Consider the following 22,540-nt stretch of genomic DNA (forward strand, 5'->3'; position numbering starts at 1 on the left):
AGACACATCAAGTTGCAGCAGAAGAGCCTTTGATATGCAAAGACAGAGCCTTTTCAAATGACTGTTCCTGACAGCATCTCATTGTGTGAGAAACAAAGGAGTCAGATCTCAGCAGGAATAACATCCCATTGAATTTAAACGCGGCCATGACGGCTACATCATGAAAACCGTCCTCCACAGAGGTACAGTACAGTAAAGCCACTGTTGAATAATATAATCTTCTGCATAGAACTTGTACATTCAATGTGCAAAGTGGAATACTTGACACTTGATGTTCTCTCCTATTATGACAGTATGGGGTCGTTCTGTATTCTCACCATGCGTCCCTCTGTTCAATTGAGCTTAAGGCTGGTCTAGTGTGTAACGCCGCCTGCGTGGGTAGGAATCCCAGCCTCACCGCTACTCTACATCTCCCTCCCTCAGTCTCCCTTTTCTTTTCAGTCTATCAATAAAATACTCAGAGATCTCCTTACAGTTGGTAGTTCTTACATACTGGCCCCATCAGCATAGAATGTGTGTGGCATATCTCTAACAAGTGACCACCTGTATGCTAAGACCGATATGTATGATAATGATAATATAAGCCTTTAATGCATGATGTAATAGTAGATTATATGGGGGATATGAGCAGGTGGCAACAGCTAGATCTACTGTAGATCAGATTCAATTGATGTTTAGCCGCTGAACAGACAGAACGGCCCGACGCAGATGTGCAAGAGCCAGTAAACTGCCGGTGTGTGTGTGCACGCGCGTGCGTGCTTGGGCGTACACTGAGGAGTAGCTGGATTACATTTTTGCAATCTTCTTCATTATTCATGCAACAAATGGGCCAGTCAAGCGAAACAATGACATACTGGAACCCCAGCATTGAGTTGCAGCCAGGTGAACCTCCATAGGGTATTACAGGACTACATGTTTAACATGACATACTGGAACCCCAGCATTGAGTTACAGCCAGGTGAACCTCCATAGGGTACTACAGGACTACATGTTTAACATGACATACTGGAACCCCAGCATTGAGTTACAGCCAGGTGAACCTCCATAGGGTATTACAGGACTACATGTTTAACATGACATACTGGAACCCCAGCATTGAGTTACAGCCAGGTGAACCTCCATAGGGTATTACAGCACTACACATGTGGAACATGACAGCCAGGTGAACTGGAACCCCGGCATTGAGTTACAGCCAGGTGAACCTCCATAGGGTACTACAGGACTACATGTGTAACATGACATACTGGAACCCCAGCATTGAGTTACAGCCAGGTGAACCTTCATAGGGTACTACAGGACTACATGTTTAACATGACATACTGGAACCCCAGCATTGAGTTACAGCCAGGTGAACCTCCATAGGGTATTACAGGACTACATGTTTAACATGACATACTGGAACCCCAGCATTGAGTTACAGCCAGGTGAACCTCCATAGGGTACTACAGGACTACATGTTTAACATGACATACTGGAACCCCAGCATTGAGTTACAGCCAGGTGAACCTCCATAGGGTACTACAGGACTACATGTTTAACATGACATACTGGAACCCCAGCATTGAGTTACAGCCAGGTGAACCTCCATAGGGTACTACAGGACTACATGTTTAACATGACATACTGGAACCCCAGCATTGAGTTACAGCCAGGTGAACCTCCATAGGGTATTACAGCACTACACATGTAACATGACATACTGGAACCCCAGCATTGAGTTACAGCCAGGTGAACCTCCATAGGGTATTACAGGACTACACATCATGACATACTGGAACCCCGGCATTGAGTTACAGCCAGGTGAACCTCCATAGGGTACTACAGCACTACATGTTTAACATGACATACTGGAACCCCAGCATTGAGTTACAGCCAGGTGAACCTCCATAGGGTATTACAGGACTACACATCATGACATACTGGAACCCCAGCATTGAGTTACAGCCAGGTGAACCTCCATAGGGTATTACAGGACTACATGTTTAACATGACATACTGGAACCCCAGCATTGAGTTACAGCCAGGTGAACCTCCATAGGGTATTACAGGACTACATGTTTAACATGACATACTGGAACCCCAGCATTGAGTTACAGCCAGGTGAACCTCCATAGGGTATTACAGCACTACATGTAACATGACATACTGGAACCCCAGCATTGAGTTACAGCCAGGTGAACCTCCATAGGGTACTACAGGACTACATGACATACTGTAACATGACATACTGGAACCCCTGGAAGCATTGAGTTACAGCCAGGTGAACCTTCATAGGGTAGTTACAGGACTACATGTTTAACATGACATACTGGAACCCCAGCATTGAGTTACAGCCAGGTGAACCTCCATAGGGTATTACAGCACTACATGTTTACCATGACATACTGGAACCCCAGCATTGAGTTACAGCCAGGTGAACCTCCATAGGGTATTACAGCACTACACGTCATGACATACTGGAACCCCAGCATTGAGTTACAGCCAGGTGAACCTCCATAGGGTATTACAGGACTACATGTTTAACATGACATACTGGAACCCCAGCATTGAGTTACAGCCAGGTGAACCTCCATAGGGTACTACAGGACTACATGTTTAACATGACATACTGGAACCCCAGCATTGAGTTACAGCCAGGTGAACCTCCATAGGGTATTACAGGACTACATGTTTAACATGACATACTGGAACCCCAGCATTGAGTTACAGCCAGGTGAACCTCCATAGGGTACTACAGGACTACATGTTTAACATGACATACTGGAACCCCAGCATTGAGTTACAGCCAGGTGAACCTCCATAGGGTACTACAGCACTACACGTCATGACATACTGGAACCCCAGCATTGAGTTACAGCCAGGTGAACCTCCATAGGGTACTACAGGACTACATGTTTAACATGACATACTGGAACCCCAGCATTGAGTTACAGCCAGGTGAACCTCCATAGGGTATAACATACAGCACTACAGCCAGGTGAACCTCCATGTAACATGACATACTGGAACCACGTCATGACATACTGGAATCCCAGCATTGAGTTACAGCCAGGTGAACCTCCATAGGGTACTACAGGACTACATGTTTAACATGACATACTGGAACCCCAGCATTGAGTTACAGCCAGGTGAACCTCCATAGGGTACTACAGCACTACACGTCATGACATACTGGAACCCCAGCATTGAGTTACAGCCAGGTGAACCTCCATAGGGTATTACAGCACTACACGTCATGACATACTGGAACCCCAGCATTGAGTTACAGCCAGGTGAACCTCCATAGGGTACTACAGCACTACACGTCATGACATACTGGAACCCCAGCATTGAGTTACAGCCAGGTGAACCTCCATAGGGTATTACAGGACTACATGTTTAACATGACATACTGGAACCCCAGCATTGAGTTGCAGCCAGGTGAACCTACTGGAACCCCCATTGAGTTACAGCCAGGTGAACCTCCATAGGGTATTACAGGACTACATGTTTAACATGACATACTGGAACCCCAGCATTGAGTTACAGCCAGGTGAACCTCCATAGGGTATTACAGGACTACATGTTTAACATGACATACTGGAACCCCAGCATTGAGTTACAGCCAGGTGAACCTCCATAGGGTACTACAGCACTACATGTCATGACATACTGGAACCCCAGCATTGAGTTACAGCCAGGTGAACCTCCCTAGGGTATTACAGGACTACATGTTTAACATGACATACTGGAACCCCAGCATTGAGTTACAGCCAGGTGAACCTCCATAGGGTATTACAGGACTACATGTTTAACATGACATACTGGAACCCCAGCATTGAGTTACAGCCAGGTGAACCTCCATAGGGTATTACAGGACTACATGTTTAACATGACATACTGACATACACTGTGAACCTCCAGCATTGAGTTACAGCCAGGTGAACCTCCATAGGGTATTACAGGACTACACGTCATGACATACTGGAACCCCAGCATTGAGTTACAGCCAGGTGAACCTCCATAGGGTACTACAGGACTACATGTTTAACATGACATACTGGAACCCCAGCATTGAGTTACAGCCAGGTGAACCTCCATAGGGTATTACAGGACTACACGTTTAACATGAGTTTTTTTTTTTAACTGCCTGGAACGATCCAATCAGACAGAGCACCCTCCGGGACCAACAAGACAGTGCCACAGATTTATTACAGACACTCCTTTCTGGTTCGACTGAATTCAACACTTATTCTAATATTCAAATCTGGATACATATCGAGCTGAGACTGATTGTAACATTGTGGACCATATTCTGAGGCAAAAGAATGACTGATTCAGACCACAATAACACACAATCAAAATACACTGCCAAAATGGTCAACGGGTGTGGTTAAATCACATTTCCTCGCCTGTTAACGCTCACAATGACATGGTCACATGGTCCACTTACGTTCTGGTGATTCATATACACACACACACACACGATGTAGTTCATGGCTAAAGCCACACGGTACAGCAGTTCACTTTCATTCTGTCTGTCCATTCTCACAAACAAGTTCCCACAATACATGGCTCGCACCGCATGGTCATGTGTACCACCACATATAACTTCTTCCACATTTTGTTGCGTTGTAGCCTGAATGTAAAATAGATTGAGACTTTGTGTCACTGGCCTACACAGGTCCCATAATGTCAAAGTGGAATTATGTTTTTAGCAAATGTTACAAATTAAGCTGAAATGTCTTGGGGCGGAAGGGTAGCCCAGTGGTTAGAGCGTTGGACTAGTTAACCGAAAGGTTGCAAGTTCAAATCCCCGAGCTGACAAGGTACAAAATCTGTCGTTCTGCCCCTGAACAAGGCAGTTAACCCACTGTTCCTAGGCCGTCATTGAAAATAAGAATTGTTCTTAACTGACTTGCCTAGTAAAATAAAGGTAAAATAAATATTCAACTCCTTTGTTAAGGAAGCCTAAATAAGTTCAAATGTGCTTAACAAGTCAAATCAAATTGTATTTGTCACATGCTCCGAATACAACAGGTAGACCTTACCGTGAAATCTTTACAAGCATATAAGAAATAAAAGTAACAAATAATTAAAGAGCAGCAGTAAAAACAACAATACCAGTACTGTAATGAATACTAATTAATAACTGCTTCTCACAAATGAGCTAGGAAAAAGGCTTAGTAGAGTCAAAAACAAACAGAATGAATTGAACTAAATACTCACCTGGTTTCATCAGGTGAGTATCTAACACAGGTGAAATCAATTAACAAAAATGAAAGCCCCCTCCACACACACTGCAGGTAGAGACTGGAGGATAAAGAGGACTGTAGGTGACCGGTTTTAACAGAGACGCATGGAAGGACGAGGATATATTATACTGACGGGGTAACTGGAGGCGGTACGTGACAGGGTTGATCTTGAAAGGACAGAGCTTTTTTTGCAGAGGAGGCGGAGCCGGATGCCTCTGGTAGAGAGCCACACACGCTGTCCGGGGTGAAAGAGTGGCGTAGGTCGGCGGCCATTTGTCAGCAAAGCGTTTCTGGGTATTAGAGACTTCCTGCAGATGCCTGTGAGCGGTCTCCCATACCCGCTCACTACGGCGAAGTCAGTCGTTGATCGGTGGGACAGTACCAGGCTCGGCCTCTCAGGGAAACATGGGGGGTTGGTTACCAAGTCACACTGAAATGGAGTAAGGCGGAGGGATGAATGCATGAGTGAGTTCTGAGTGTATATTCGGCCCAGGCCATATACCAACTCCAGTTGTGTGGAGAGGCAGAACATTGTTGGCGGAGGTACTTCCCTATTTCTTGGTTCAGGCGTTCCGTCTTCCCGTTGGTCTGGGGATGGTACCCGGAAGAGCGGCTGATGGTAACCCCCAGTCTTTCACCGAAGGCTCGCCACACCCGGGAGACAAACTGGGGCCCGGGGTCAGAGATGATGCCCTCTGGAATCCCATACAGATGAAACACCTGCTGGAACATACACTCAGCCAATTCCATGGCGTTAGGTAAATGAGGAAGAGGAACCAGACACATTTTTGAAAAACGGTCTACTATGACAAGGATGGTGGTGTTACCAGAGGATTCAGGAAGTCAACAGCTATGTGGAACCGGCAAAAGGTTGATGACCGGAAGGGAGATGAAGAGTGCTTTTGGTTTGGGTACAGATTGGCCAGGAGAGTATGTAATCCCTTACGTCGGATGCCAGTAAGGTCCACCAGAACTTACGGGCCAGAAGTTTGTGTAATGCCCAGATGTCCTGACCCCAAGGACGTGTGACACCATTGCATCAGTTGGGGTCTAACAGCTGCTGGTACGTACCTCCCCCCAACAGGTGTCTCAGGAGGAGCCGGGTCTGAGGCTAGGGCTTCTTGTATGGCAGAGTGAACCTCCCACTGTACCAGTCCCATAAAGCAAGAGGAAGGAAGAAAGAGGAAGGAAGAATGGGTGTAGGGTCTGAGTTACTGGTCGGAAGGTCAAACTGGCTAGAGAGAGCATCAGCTTTTACCGTTTTCTTTCCAGTGATGTGGAGAGAGCCCAGCTGGCTTGTCTGGAGTTTAACCTCTTGGCCTCTCTAATATCTTCCATATTACGATCATCTGTTAGGATGAGAAAGGGATGTTGTGCGCCCTCCAACCAGTTTCACCACTCCAAGAGGGCCAGCTTGATGGCGAGGAGTTCTCTGTTCCCCACATCGTAATTCCTCTCAGCGGAGGATAACTTCCTGGAGACGAAGTCGCAGGGATATGATTTGGGAGGTGTTCCCACCCACTGAGAGAGTATTGCACCTGCTTCGGAGGCATCCACCTCCAGGGTAAAAGGAAGGGTCGGATCAGGTTGGCTAAGGACAGGAGCTGAGGTGAAGAGGCGGTTCAAGTTGTTGAAAGCAGTCAGGGCAGTAACAGTCCGGGTCTTTTGGCTGGTAAGGGCAGTGAGGGGAGCGACTGTAGAACTGAAGTACCAAATGAACCGCCAAAAGTAGTTGGAGAACCCAATGAAACATTGGAGTTCCTTAACCTTTCTGGCGCAGGCGTTCCGCTAGTGACCCACCTTGACAACATCTGGTGAAATTGCAGAGCGCCAAATTCAAAAATAGTCATTATAAAAATTCATGAAAAATACAAGTGTGATACATCGTCTTAAAGACTAACTTCTTAATCCAGGAGCTTTGTCAGATTTCAAAAGGCTTTACGGCGAAAGCATACCATGCGATTATCTGAGGACAGCGCCCCGCTTACAAAAGCATACAAACATTTTACAACCAAGTAAAGGAATTAGAAAAGTCAGAAATAGCGATACAATTAATCACTTACCTTTGAAGATATTCATATGGTTGCAGTCACAAGAGTCCCAGCTACACAATAAATGTTTGTTTTGTTTGAAAAAAGTCCCTCTTATATCCCAAAAGCTCAGTTTTGTTGGCGCGTTTTGTTCAGTAATCCACTGGCTCAAAGGTGGTCAAAACATGCAGACGAATACATCCTAATAGTACCAGTAAAGTTCGTTAAAACATGTCAAACGATGTTTAGAATTAATCCTCAGGTTGTCAATTGTCTAAATAAAATTGACAATAGCGTATTCAATTGAAAGGAAAAACAACGAAGGGTGCAAAATCGGTCATGTGCGCAAACCAGCACTGCATGATTCTATAGTCCACTGAGAGAAAGGTCTCACTCTTTTTCATTTTTCAGAAAACAAGCCTGAACCCATGTCTAAAGAATGTTTACATCTAGTGGAAGCCATAGGAACTGCAATCTGAGTCCTAACCCATTAGATACTCTATAGGCATTCAAATTGAAAATACCCACATCACAAAAATCCTGGATGGATTTTCCTCAGGTTTTCACCTGCCATATCAGTTCTGTTATACTCACAGACATTATTTGAACAGTTTTGGAAACTTGTGTGTTTTCTATCCAAATCTACCAATTGTGCATATCCTAGCTTCTGGGCCTTGAGTAACAGGCAATTTACTTTGGGCACGCTTCTCATCCAGACGTCGAAATACTGCCCCCAAGACATAAGAAGTTGACGGTGGTGAGTTTGGGCCAGTTTCTGATGGCGGTGATTTTGTTCTCATCCAGGCTGACCCCGCCAGGTGTCAGTACGAAACCAAGGAAGTTTAGCGAGGTTACATGGACGGTTCAGTCTTTTCAGTTCTTTTCAGTCTTCACATGGTGAATGAGCTGTTGGAAAACCTTTTGCACATGCTGTATGTGTTCCTTCAGGGAGTAAATCAGGATGTCATCAATGTAGACGATGAGAAAGGGTTTGATCGTATCCTGGAAAACCTTGTCGTGGAAGACGGCGGGGGCGTTAGTAAGGCATGACCAGGTATTCTCGTAGTGCCCTCGTGCGGTGATAGATAAAGGCCATCTTCCATTCGTCGCCTTCACTTATACGGACAAGGTTATATGCACTTCACAGGTCGAGTTTTATATAGATGTTGGTGCGGCCTATTTGTTCAAGGGTCGCTGGGATCAGAGGAAAAGTTGTTGACCGTGATGTCATTCGGGGAACAGTAATCAAATCAAATCAAATCAAATTTATTTATATAGCCCGTCGTACATCAGCTGATATCTCAAAGTGCTGTACAGAAACCCAGCCTAAAACCCCAAACAGCAAACAATCAGGTGTAAAAGCACGGTGGGGAAAACAGTAGGAAGAAATCAATGGGGCGGGTAGAGATTATAACAGAACAGACCAAGGTCAAAGCATAAAGACCAGCATGGTTAGCAGCGTTGGACTAGTTACCGGAGTCCTGGGGCACGGTCAATGGGGCGGCAGGGTAGCAGAGTGGTTAGAGCGTTGGACTAGTTACCGGAAGGTTGCAAGTTCAAACCCCTGAGCTGACAAAGTACAAATCTTTCGTTCTGCCCCTGAACAGGCAGTTAAGCCCACTGTTCCTAGGTCGTCATTGAAAATAAGAATTTGTTTTTAACTGACTTGCCTAGTTAAATAAATGTAATATTTTTTTTAATACACGGTCGGAGACCACTGTCCTTTTTTCCAACAAAGAAGAAGCTGGACTCAGTCTGGGAACAAGGACAAATTAAACCGTTTGAGTGTTTCATCAATGTAGTTCATTGCCTCATGTTCCAGGATAGATAGGGGGTAAAGATGGCCCTTTAGTGGGGAGTCCCCTAGGCGATGTGGTGGCAGAGTGGAGGCCTTGATTTTGCTGAAGACATTGCAGTACTGGGCATATTCAGATGGTATGGTGGGTGCCACTGCAGGGGCAGAGTCCTCAATGGTGGTGGCTCTGCAGGGTAGGTTGAGACAACTAGTGAAGCAGTCTGAGGATGAGTGGCTGTTTGGGGGATGAGAGTTCCATGAGTTGAATGTTTTTGGTGTGGAAGACTCCAATCTGGAGGGTGATGCTCTGTGTCAGGTGTGTAATGAAGCCCAATGGCTGCCCGTCCAGGGTGTTAATCCTTAAGGGAAGGGTGACAGGTGTTAAGATCAATGTCAAGCTCTTGTACTAGGTTGGACATAAGAATGTATTGATTTAAATCCTGATGGTCACCTCTACAGGCCAGCTCCGCCTGAAGTTCTCTGTTGAGCCCTTTTCGGTAGACGGTAAGTAAAGCAGCCTCTCTCCATCGACTCCCTGCAGACATGGTGCGGAACTTGAGGGCATACTCGGCAGCTGAATTGCATCCTTGTTGAAGTTCTATGAGAAGGTCTCCTTTAGGACGACCAGAGGGAGAGTGATGGAATACCTCTTTGAAGAGGGTGTGGAAATGGGTCTCGGATCCAAGTTCTGTGCTGTTTCAGTCCATATGGCGGTGGCCCAATCCAGGGCTTTGCCTGTGAGTGGAGACACAACACAATCCACCCCGTTCTTGTCAGTGGCGAAGTAAATGGGGTTGTGCTCAATGTAATTGCTGCATAGCATCAGAAATCCCAGGTGAACCGTCACATTTTCCAGGCATGGATATGAATGAAGGAGGGAATTGGAGGGGTAGGGATAGGCTGGTGGAGAAGATGGCAGATTTCCTTCATACACGTCTCTTGCTGGGTTAGGCACCGCTGAATCCATTCTGGTTTTTGGGTGAGGTATTCTGTAATGAATACTCAGGGAGAAAAGGTGTAGATTCACGAGCAGAGCGCGGCAGGTGTTTATTTCGCCGCCTCAGAAGGCAGGAATCGTGATCACAGGCAGGCAATGGTCATACACAGGTAGGCAAACAGGCAGGTTGTTGTTGGTTCTCACAAACGAGCTAGGAAAAGGTTTTGTAGAGACAAAACGAACGATACCTCACAAAGGCACAAACAGAATGAACTGAACTAAATAAGGAGCTGATGAGACCAGGTGAGTAATTAACACAGGTGAAACCAATGGCTACGTTCAAGAACACAAAGAAACAGAACACAAGGTTGACTAAGAAAATAAATACAGAACCCTACAGGTAGAGTCTCCTCAGTGGGAATAGGCGTTGTTGAATAGGCGTTGTCTTCCTAACTCAGGAAGGACACTTTAATGCTATGAAAGGAGAAAACTGAGGATGGATCAACAACATTGTAGTTACTCCACAATAATAACCTAATTGACACAGTGAAAAGGAAGCATTTACAGAATAAAAAATATTCCAAAACATGCATCCTGTTTGCAACAAGAAACTAAAGTAAAACTGAAAAAAAAATGTGGCAAAGTTCTCAACTTTTTGTCCCTGAATACAAAGCCCTATGTGTCACGCTGGTATGAGATTTGGGGCAGGCACAGGAATACCAATCTGGGTTTTAATCCAAAACAATCATCTTGTTTGTCTTGAAATCGCGTTGAAAGAGACCCGTCATAGACAAAAAAACGCAGCACAGGCTGAGACACACAGGCTGAGACTGTGGCTCAGTTGTAGATCAGGCCTAACGCCAGGGTAGTGGGTCATCGGGACCACCCTTAATGAATGTATGCAGGGACATGACTTAAGTTGCATGGACTGATAGTATTGAATGATTATTATTATTACCAGGCCTCATCAGGCTGAGACCCCACATCTGAGGTCCCACAGGTACTCACACCAGCAACGGACATGGGAACAATAATTCAACAGCCCAATGTGGAAACAAAGGGCACATTTATACAAACACAATCAGTGAGTAATTGGACGCAGGTGTGCGTAATGACACAGTTCAGTGCAACCTAGAAGACCGGTGACTTCGACCTCAAACAGGTGAGCAGAATAAGCAGCAGTACTGGGGGGGGGGGGGATCCGTGACATTATGTTTGGGGCAAATCCAATACAACTCATTACTGAACTCCACACTCCATATTTTTAAGCATAGGAGTTTTTTCAGCATAAAATACAAACAGGCAAAGTCCGAGAGGAAAACCTGGTTCAGTCTGCTTTCCACCAGACACTGGGAGATGAATTCACCTTTGATGAGGACAATAACCGTGGTACAGTTTTGACATAAATCTGCTTGAAAATCTATGATAAGACTTTAAAAAAATGTTTGTCTAGCAATGATCAACAAGCAATTTGGCAGAGCTTAAATAATTTTTTAAAGAATACTGTACAATTCAGATGTGCAATGCTCTTTCAGACTTACCCAAAGGTGATTCTAACAGGTGTGTGAATACTTATGTAAAATAGATATTTCTGCATTTCATTTTCTATAAATTATGTTTTAACTTTCTCATTATGGCTATTGTGTGTAGGTGGGTGACAAAAATAACACATTTAATCCAGTTTGAATGCAGGCTGTAAGACAACAATGTGGAATAAATCAAGAGGTATGAATACTTTCTGAAGGCACTCTACATTCTGGATGTCCATTCTCAAAAACATACAGGCAAATGAGACACATTACAACCTTACCACAATACATGGCTCCTAGGGGTGCGAACGTTTATAAACATTTCAACAACATTAGGTATTTTTTCTAAACGTTAACAATCCCTAACTGAAAACCATTTATTTTTCACTTTTAACAAATTAAAATCATAGTGGTAGTTTTGTGATAAGTGCACTAACAAGCCTTTATCATCATAAAGAGAAACATTTGAAGTAAACAAATACCTAAGGCAACAATGCATTAACATTAGTTGGAGGAGATATGCAGTACAGGTACAATGCTGAAACCCGCTGCTGGCAGGACGGAGTGGGAAAAGCACAGTGCTGATTACAGAAATGGTTGAAGTCGATAATGCAGCCATTGTCAATGGTAGAGGATGTTGTCTTCAATACCCATATCTAGAACCAGATGTGTTGTAATAATAATAATAATAATAATATATGCCATTTAGCGGACGCTTTTATCCAAAGCGACTTACAGTCATGTGTGCATACATTCTACGTATGGGTGGTCCCGGGAATCGAACCCACTACCCTGGCGTTACAAGCGCCATGCTCTACCAACTGAGCTACAGGAAGCCACTATGAAGACGCTGTCATACATTACTGCATCAAGCCATCACATTGATGAGAAGTGGGACATGAAGTACGTACTGACATCTGAGAACATTGAGTCGAGTACAATGAGCTCCGTCTGGTACAATTTCCACAAGTTCCCACAGCCACAAAGTCAAAAATAGCTATATCTTAATTTAAGGTTTAAGGGTTAGGCATAAGGTTAGCAGTGTGGTTAATGTTAGGGTTAAGGTTGGGTTTAAAATGACATTTTAAGTAGATAAATTGTAGCAATATAGGCAGGATTTTTGACTTTGTGGCTGTGGTAACTAGTGACGACCGGTAAGTAGATAGTAGTCAAGAACACGGTAAATTGAACTGCCCCCTAGCAGTCACACACAGAACCACATCTGAATTGTGAACTTGAGTCAATTTATATTTGTTTTTAAAACGTTTGGGAAAAAAACTATACGGCAGTTTTAAACATTAAGAGGAATTTGGCATTTGTCACATCCCTACCACCACATACATTCTGCTTGCTCACTCTCACAAAACAGAAAAAAGGCAGACAAATAAATGGATCCAGTAATTCCCACAGACAGCTAGCCACATGAACACGGTTAGGGAACGATCAGGACTTACATTCTGCTTGCCCACGATGTTGTCGAAGGGCAGCTCGGGACTCCAGGAGCCCTGGTTGAAGGTGGCGCTGCTGACTCGTCGGTCGGAGCTGCTCGCCTCCTTCATGATGTCCTCGGGCAGCGTGAGTAGGCTCTCTTCGGGCTGCTTGATCAGGTACGTCTCGATGTTGTGGCGGCGCAAGAATTCGTTGCGGTCCTTGCCATGGCCTTCCTCCACCTCGTAGTCACCATTCAGGCAGTCCAGGGACGCCTTGGAGATGTGGATTCGTCTGAGGACGAGGTTTTCATTAGATGGCCAGTACGTACACTTTACTTCGATATGGTCTATGCTGCTCAAATTGTCAACAAACTATCAACTGAACATCTGTTGATATGAAATTGCTTGCAATGGTTACAGTTAGGGTGAAGGTAAGGGTAAAGGTTAAGGCTAGGGTTAGGGTTAGTGGATAGATACTGTAGGGGACATTTTGTTGACAGAACATCTACAAATCATCAATTTGGGACTATCAAAATAGTGTGATACCGATGACCATGCTGTCAAGTCACACATGCCTCTATCGTTACATTTAATGAGCAATTCAATTGCATAGGTTGTTAACAATAAACGTAACAGTAAGGTCCAGAATGTTTGAATTTGTCTGCTGGAGGCAAGGAAAACACATTTTACCATTATTTGGTTGTAAAATGAACAGCTCCTGAACAATACAGTCAAAACGACTAATTTCCAATTATTCCATTCAAAACAATTTCACATTTTTTTTTCTACTTACAAACACACACACACACACACACACACACACACACACACACACACACACACACACACATAAAATGAGTGTCATGGACAGACAAATGATATTTAGCTTAGGTTGATTAGACAAAATAGTTTTTGATATCTTTAAGTTGTCACTGTATTAGACTAAGCATAAGTGATTTGATGACTTTAAAATGTTGAACTTTAAATGGTGCTGGAATAGCAGAGGCAGATTCTGTTTCCTTCACTACTTGCGGTAAAATCTCTGTGGTTCTAAATCAATAGTTGTTTAGCCATCCGAAAATGTCGGAAACAGGTCGTGTAAATGCAATATGTTTTGTGGACTTCATCCGACAGATGTTGCACTTCGGGTTTTGTATTCTGCCACTGTGTGTCTGTTGTCTTCCTGTTGTCTCTGCCTTATATATGACAGTGGCATATGAACTAACGGGTTACAGATAAAACAACGCAATAATTACAACACCCGTTCCATTTTTTCTCCTGGCTTGGCTTCCCCATTGATTTGACCCAACACATCAATACTGGGTGCGAGACAGAACGCTGTTTTCTAGCATGTAGTAGCAAAACAATGTTTAACCTAATAGACAGATCAACTACTACAGGCCCTCACCTAAGAGTCTAAAGCCATATAACCACGTATCGAACCACTCCCCCTTTTGCATTTTATATTTAGTCCTGTATCTCCGCAGCGCAACGATACATAGAATATTTTGAGGAATAATACTCATGATAAACATATTACGCAATTGAATTACATTAAGCGCAGAGGAAGGATCATAACCCACTGTCATCATAAATTCCAACAGCAGATGTTGCCTGAAGCTTTAGATTCAACAACGATAAGTACAGCCGCATCACATTTCCTTGAGGTGAGGAGCAAAATGTCACAATTATAACCCTCGGCTTGACTTCCCCTTTAAATTGTAGATTTCATCCAAAAAAAAAACATGTCACCAAAAGCCAATCACATCCAATGTCCTTTTGCTGGTAAACCAATCGCGGTAATAGTCTTTCTAAAGGGCACATGGATTTCATCCCCACTGTAGGACACTCATTTGCTGATGGACTTTCTCAGGGGTTGGGATAATCGCACACTGCAGGGAATTCCCTCGAGGCCGGCCAAAAGGGATGCACTGTATAGAGTTTTCGCAGAAAAAGGTTACCTGGTATTTACCGTGAAATAACTTGGCAAAAAAATATACTTTGGACTCATACTGACTTTAGACCTTTGAGAACCCCCACACACACACACACACACACACACACACACACACATTCTATGATGCATAGAACCTAATAGGTTGTCAGACAATAGGCCACAGAGACTTTGAATGCGTGAAAATGTAAATGTGTGACTTGTTTACTTTCCAGTTTTCCGTACTGCATGTAATATATGTGTTGTGTTTGTATGCTGATGTCACAAAATGAATTGCCATGTAAACGGACAATAATGTATATTGTATCATGTGGAATTATAAGAGGGAAACTCATCTGTGGTCATGGAATAGCAGATATAATACTTCCATAGTTGTCATCTCACCCAGGGATCCCCCCTGACTCCAGCTTGTTGGCGATGTCCACGTCCCATGACCACACGTCAAACTGCCACTTTCTCAGTCCCAGCACCCCACACAGGACCGATCCCGAATGGATCCCGATCCGCATGTCGATGTCATGCTTTGTGCGTGATCTTACATATCTAGAGGGAGGAAATAGACAATATGGTATCTATTTATTTGTGTACCTTCTTTACTGTTATCTTTTCCGGTAGACTATAAAGACAATATGATCCTATATAATCACGATTGCTTTCAAGTGCATTTAACAAAGTCACAACACACTTTACAGAAAAACAACACACTTTACTGAAAATATGAAATCATAAATATACGGTAATAAAGTAAAAACTGCAAACTATTTATCTCTGATATTTTTAATTGTGTTGTGGGTAAATATAAGAAACGTATTTTTCCCGTATTTAGCAAACCATTTGATTTGGCACGATCACTGTGACTGAAACAACATTACTTCAAATTATCAAAGGAAAAATAAGAAACATTAATTCAGTGTTCCAAAATTCAACCGGAAATAGTCCCATTTTATGTTGTATATTGTGATAAAACTGAATAAAGTCAACAATAATCGATTTGTGCAGATGGCTCAGATCTGCTTGTTAGATCCTAGTAGTGAGCCTCCTGTAGCATGTAGCCTCCTGTAGCATGTTCCCACAGCCATGATGGATCAGATCTGCTTGTTAGATCCTGTAGCATGTAGCCTCCTGTAGCATGTTCCCACAGCCATGATGGATCAGATCTGCTTGTTAGATCCTGTAGCATGTAGCCTCCTGTAGCATGTTCCCACAGCCATGATGGATCAGATCTGCTTGTTAGATCCTGTAGCATGTAGCCTCCTGTAGCATGTTCCCACAGCCATGATGGATCAGATCTGCTTGTTAGATCCTAGTAGCATGTAGCCTCCTGTAGCATGTTCCCACAGCCGTGATGGATCAGATCTGCTTGTTAGATCCTGTAGCATGTAGCCTCCTGTAGCATGTTCCCACAGCCATGATGGATCAGATCTGCTTGTTAGATCCTGTAGCATGTAGCCTCCTGTAGCATGTTCCCACAGCCATGATGGATCAGATCTGCTTGTTAGATCCTAGTAGCATGTAGCCTCCTGTAGCATGTTCCCACAGCCGTGATGGATCAGATCTGCTTGTTAGATCCTGTAGCATGTAGCCTCCTGTAGCATGTTCCCACAGCCATGATGGATCAGATCTGCTTGTTAGATCCTAGTAGCATGGAGCCTCCAGTAGCATGTAGCCTCCTGTAGCATGTTCCCACAGCCGTGATGGATCAGATCTGCTTGTTAGATCCTAGTAGCATGTAGCCTCCTGTAGCATGTTCCCACAGCCATGATGGATCAGATCTGCTTGTTAGATCCTAGTAGCATGTAGCCTCCTGTAGCATGTTCCCACAGCCATGATGGATCAGATCTGCTTGTTAGATAGCATGTAGCCTCTGTAGCATGTTCCCACAGCCATGATGGATCAGATCTGCTTGTTAGATCCTAGTAGCATGTAGCCTCCTGTAGCATGTTCCCACAGCCATGATGGATCAGATCTGCTTGTTAGATCCTGTAGCATGTAGCCTCCTGTAGCATGTTCCCACAGCCGTGATGGATCAGATCTGCTTGTTAGATCCTAGTAGTGAGCCTCCTGTAGCATGTAGCCTCCTGTAGCATGTTCCCACAGCCATGATGGATCAGATCTGCTTGTTAGATCCTGTAGCATGTAGCCTCCTGTAGCATGTTCCCACAGCCATGATGGATCAGATCTGCTTGTTAGATCCTAGTAGCATGTAGCCTCCTGTAGCATGTTCCCACAGCCGTGATGGATCAGATCTGCTTGTTAGATCCTAGTAGCATGTAGCCTCCTGTAGCATGTAGCCTCCTGTAGCATGTTCACACAGCCATGATGGATCAGATCTGCTTGTTAGATCCTAGTAGCATGTAGCCTCCTGTAGCATGTTCCCACAGCCATGATGGATCAGATCTGCTTGTTAGATCCTGTAGCATGTAGCCTCCTGTAGCATGTTCCCACAGCCATGATGGATCAGATCTGCTTGTTAGATCCTAGTAGCATGTAGCCTCCTGTAGCATGTTCCCACAGCCGTGATGGATCAGATCTGCTTGTTAGATCCTGTAGCATGTAGCCTCCTGTAGCATGTTCCCACAGCCGTGATGGATCAGATCTGCTTGTTATCTCACCTTCTAATGTCTTTGTTTATAATTTCATACGCCATATAATTCATGCATTACTAATATTTACAGTTTCCACCACAGTGTGAAAAATAACAATATATTTCCAAATCCATTTCCATACAAGTCTCATTTCATGCCTTTATAATAACTATGATGAATGTGAGCTGACAGGCACTCAATGATATTAAGCCCAGGTGCATAAAATCAATAGGTTTTTTGAAGTTCACCCTGCCATTAGACACCGATGAAATTGTTTGACCAGGGCTCATAGTGCACTACTTTTGACAGAGCCCGATGTAGGGAATAGGGAGCCATTTGGGATGCAGTGTCACCAGTGGCACTGATGATGCAGTTAAGGGGCCATCAGCCAAGAGGCTCTTAGCGAGCGACCTGCTTCTTGTTTTTACCCTCCATTCTCTAAAAGGATGGTTGGCGGATTCATTCTAATGGTCTACTACATCACTCTAGTAGCCTAGCTCACTCTTAAATGCACACACACACACACACACACACACACACACACACACACACACACACACACACACACACACACACACACACACACACCATCTCTTCTGTTTCAAACACACATACGCTCTGGCAGGACAATATCAAACAAGAGGACAAACAAACTGCCTATTTACCAGAAAAAAAGTACCCTTAAATGTATATGCAGTGGCCATCGTTATCCATTACATACGCATAGTCAACAAAAATGTTGTAAAAGCCTTTGAAAATACTTTTTACCACTATGTGACAATCATTGTAAGACTCATATATTTTTCATTCCGAATACAAACATACATACAAACAACAACTTACAGATGTACGCACATTTTTACGTATAAATAAAAAAATCATTAAATGTTATCTTTGTGGTAATTACGGCCGATTAATTGATTTCCAAGTATACTTTTTTTTTCAAGATGAGTGATGAGAAGAGAATGGGAATTTTTCTGAGTTACAGCACATTTGTCATGACATCAGAGGTTTCTGATGTAAGGATCAGGAAGGGTTTCGGTATAAATACATTTGATTTGGAGTTGCTGTTCTGGCCTTTGTAGGTGTTTCTATGCTTGCTGTTTGCAGTTTTAGGCTGGGTTTCTGTACAGCACTTTGTGACATCAGCTGATGTAAGAAGGGTTTCATAAATACATTTGATTTGAGTTGCTGACTCCAAGGAGCGGGACACTAAGCCGGAAGCTTATAAGAAATCCCGCTATGCCCTCCGACGAACCATCAAACAGGCAAAGCGTTAATACAGGACTGAGATCCAATCGTATAACACCGGCTCTGACACTCGTCGGATGTGGCAGGGCTTACAAACTATTACAGGCTACAAAGGGAAGCACAGCCGAGAGCTGCCCAGTGACAGGAACCTACCAGACGAGCTAAATTACTTCTATGCTCACTTCGAGGCAAGTAACACTGAAACATGCATGAGAGCATCAGCTGTTCCGGGTAGACTGTATGCTCACGCTCTCCGCAGCCGATGTGAGTAAGACCTTTAAACAGGTCAACGGATTACCAGGACATGTACTCCGAGCATGCGCTGACCAACTGGCAAGTGTCTTCACTGACATTTTCAACCTGTCCCTGACGGAGTCAGTAATACCAACATGTTTCAAGCAGACCACCATAGTCCCTGTGCCCAAGAAATCTAAGGTAACCTGCCTAAATGACTACCAACCCGTAGCACTCACGTCTGTAGCCATGAAGTGCTTTGAAAGGCTGGTCATGGCTCACACCAACACCATTATCACAGAAATCCTAAACCCACTCCAATTTGCATACCTCCCAAACAGATTCACAGATGATGCAATATCCATTGCACTCCACACTGCCCTTTCCCACCTGGACAAAAGGAACATCTATATGATAATGCTATTCATTGCATTCACTACAGCTCAGCGTTCAACACTGTAGTGCCCTAAAAGCTCATCACTAAGCTAAGGATCCTGGCACTAAACATCTCCCTCTGCAACTGGATCCTGGACTTCCTGACGGGCCGCCCACAGGTGGTAACGGTAGGTAAAAACACATCCGCCACTCTGATCTTCAACAAAGGGGCTCCTCAGGGGTGCGCGCTCAGTCCCCTACTGTACTCCCTGTTCACTCATGACTGCATGGCCAGGCACAAATCCAACACCATCATTAATTTTGCAGATGATACAACAGAGGTATGCCTGATCACCGACAACGACGAGACAGACTATTGGGAGGAGGTCAGAGACCTGGCCGTGTGATGCCAGGACAACAACCTCTCCCTCAACGTGATCAAGACAAAGGAGAAGATTGTGGACTACAGGAAAAGGAGGACCGAGCACGCCCCCATTCTCATCGACGGGGCTGAAGTGGAGTAGCTTGAGAGCTTCAAGCTCCTTGGTGTCCACATCACCAACAAACTAACCCTGTCCAAGCCCACCAAGACAGTCGTGAAGAAGGCATGACAAAACCAAATCCCCCTCAGGAGACTGAATAGATTTGGCATAGGTTCTAAAGCTGCACCATCGAGAGCGTCCTGACGGGTTGCATCACTGACTGGCCTCGGACCGCAAGGCACTACAGAGGGTAATGCATACGGCTTAGGACATCACTGGGGCCAAGCTTCCTGCCATCCAGGACCTCTATACCAGGTGATTTCAGAGGAAGGCCCTAAAAATATATATGCCATTTAGCAGACGCTTTTATCCAAAGCGACTTACAGTCATGTGTGCATACATTCTACTCATGGGTGGTCCCGGGAATCGAACCCACTACCCTGGCGTTACAAGCGCCATGCTCTACCAACTGAGCTACAGAAGGACCACGGTCAAAATGGTCAAAGACTCCAGCAACCCTAGTCATAGCCAGTTCTCTCTGCTGCTGCATGGCAAGCAGTACCAGAGCGCCAAGTCCAAGAGACTTCTAAACAGCTTCTACCTCCAAGGCATAAGACTGCTGAACATCTAATCAAATGGCTACCCCCCTTTTACACTGCTGCTACTCTCTGTTATTATCTATCAAACTAAAAACTCTACCTTCATGTACATAAACTTAGCAAAAAAAGAAACGTCCCTTTTTCAGGACCCTATAATTCATAAAAATGCTAATTACTTCACAGATCTTCATTGTAAAGGGTTTAAACACTGTTCCCCATGCTTGTTCAATGAACCAAAAACAATTAATGAACTTGCACCCGTGTAACGGTCGATTTAAACACTAACAGCTTACAGACGGTAGGCAATTAAGTTCACATTTATGAAAAATTAGGACACTAAAGAGGTCTTTCTACTGACTCTGAAAAACAGCAAAAGAAAAATTCCCAGGCTCCCTGCTCATCTGTGTGAACGTGTCTTAGGCATGAGTACTGCAGATGTGGCTAGGATGCAATGTCCATACTGTGAGACGCCTAAGACAGCGCTACAGGACGGACAGCTGATTGTCCTCGCAATGGCAAACCATGTGTAACAACACCTGCACAGGATCGGTACATCCGAATATCACACCGACGGGACAGGTAAAGGATGGCAACAACTGCCCGATTTTACACCAGGAACAATTACTCTATCAGTGCTCAGACTGTCCGCAATAGGCAGAGAGAGGCTGGACTGAGGGCTTGTAGGCCTGTTGTAAGGCAGGTCCTCACCAGACATCACCAGCCACAACATTGCCTGTGGGCACAAACACACTGTCGCTGGACCAGATAGGACTGGCAAAAAGTGCTCTTCACTGATGAGTCGCGGTTTTGTCTCACCAGGGGTGATGGTCGGATTTGCGTTTATCGTCGAAAGAATGGGTGTTACACCGAGGCCTTTACTCTGGAGGGTCCGTCATGGTCTGGGGCGGTGTGTCACAGCATCATCAGACTGAGCTTGTTGTCATTGCAGGGAATACATCCTCCTCACTCATGTGGTACCCTTCCTGCAGGCTTATCCTGACATGACCCTCCAGCATGACAATGCCACCAGCCAAACTGCTCGTTCTGTGTGTGATTTCCTGCAAGACAGGAATGTCAGTGCTCTGCCATGGCCAGCAAAGAGCCCGTATCTCAATCAGATTGAGCACATCTAGGACCTGTTGGATCGGAGGGTTGAAGGCTAGGGCCATTCCCCCCCCCCCCCAGAAATTTCCAAGAACTTGCAGGTTCCTTGGTGGAAGAGTTGGGTAACATCTCATAGCAAGAACTGGCAAATCTGGTGCAGTCCATGAGGAGGAGATGCCCTGCAGTACTTAATGCAGCTGTTGGCCACACCAGATACTTACTGTTACTTTTGATTTTGACCCCTCCTTTGTTCAGGGACACATTATTCCATTTCTGTTAGACACATGCCTGTGGAACTTGTTCAGTTTATACCTCGTCATGCCATACGGTTTAAAGAATGCTCCAGCTATATTTCAATCCTTCGTGGATGAGATTCTCAGAGACCTGCACGGACAGGGTGTAGTGGTGTATATTGACAATATTTTGATCTACTCCGCTACACGCACTGCGCATGTATCTCTGGTGCGCAAGGTTCTTAGACGATTGCTGGAGCATGACCTGTATGTGAAGGCGGAGAAATGTGAGTTTTCCAAACAATCAGTTTCCTTCCTGGGTTATCGCATTTCCAGCTCTGGGTTGGTAATGGAGGGTGACCGCGTAAAGGCCGTGCGTAATTGGCCGACTCCGACCACGGTAAAGGAGGTGCAGAGGTTCTTGGGGTTTGACAATTACTACCGGAGGTTTATCCAGGGTTTTGGTCAGGTAGCTGCCCCTATTACCTCCCTGCTGAAGGGGGGGCTGGTGCGTTTACAGTGGTCAGCAGAGGCGAACGGAGCGTTTCATAAGTTGAAGGCGATGTTTACTGAGGCGCCGGTGTTGGCGCATCCGGACCCTTCTTTGGCGTTTATAGTAGAGGTGGACGATTCCGAGGCTGGGGTTGAAGCGGTGCTCTCACAGCGTTCGGGTGCGCCACCGAAGCTCCGCCCCTGTGCCTTCTTTTCGAAGAAACTCGGGCCAGCGGAGCGGAATTATGATGTGGGGGATAGGGAGTTGTTGGCTAT

The 22,540-nt window shown here is 44.8% G+C and overlaps 1 protein-coding gene across 2 annotated transcripts in view; it reads right to left on the bottom strand.

Annotated features, from left to right (window-relative positions):
- The window catches only part of adcy8 (adenylate cyclase 8 (brain)), a 251,836-nt gene that overhangs the window by 86,344 nt on the left and 142,952 nt on the right, over window positions 1-22,540 (bottom strand). For both annotated transcript variants that reach the window (XM_035800597.1, XM_035800598.1), the window contains exons 6-7: window positions 15,294-15,452; window positions 12,980-13,247 (exon numbers count right to left, since the gene is read on the bottom strand). In XM_035800597.1, the coding sequence (XP_035656490.1) occupies window positions 12,980-13,247; window positions 15,294-15,452 (427 nt within the window). The remainder of the gene's footprint in view (window positions 1-12,979; window positions 13,248-15,293; window positions 15,453-22,540) is intronic.

The sequence above is a fragment of the Oncorhynchus keta genome, chromosome 23 (assembly GCF_023373465.1).
Source record: "Oncorhynchus keta strain PuntledgeMale-10-30-2019 chromosome 23, Oket_V2, whole genome shotgun sequence".
Taxonomy (NCBI): Eukaryota; Metazoa; Chordata; class Actinopteri; order Salmoniformes; family Salmonidae; genus Oncorhynchus; species Oncorhynchus keta.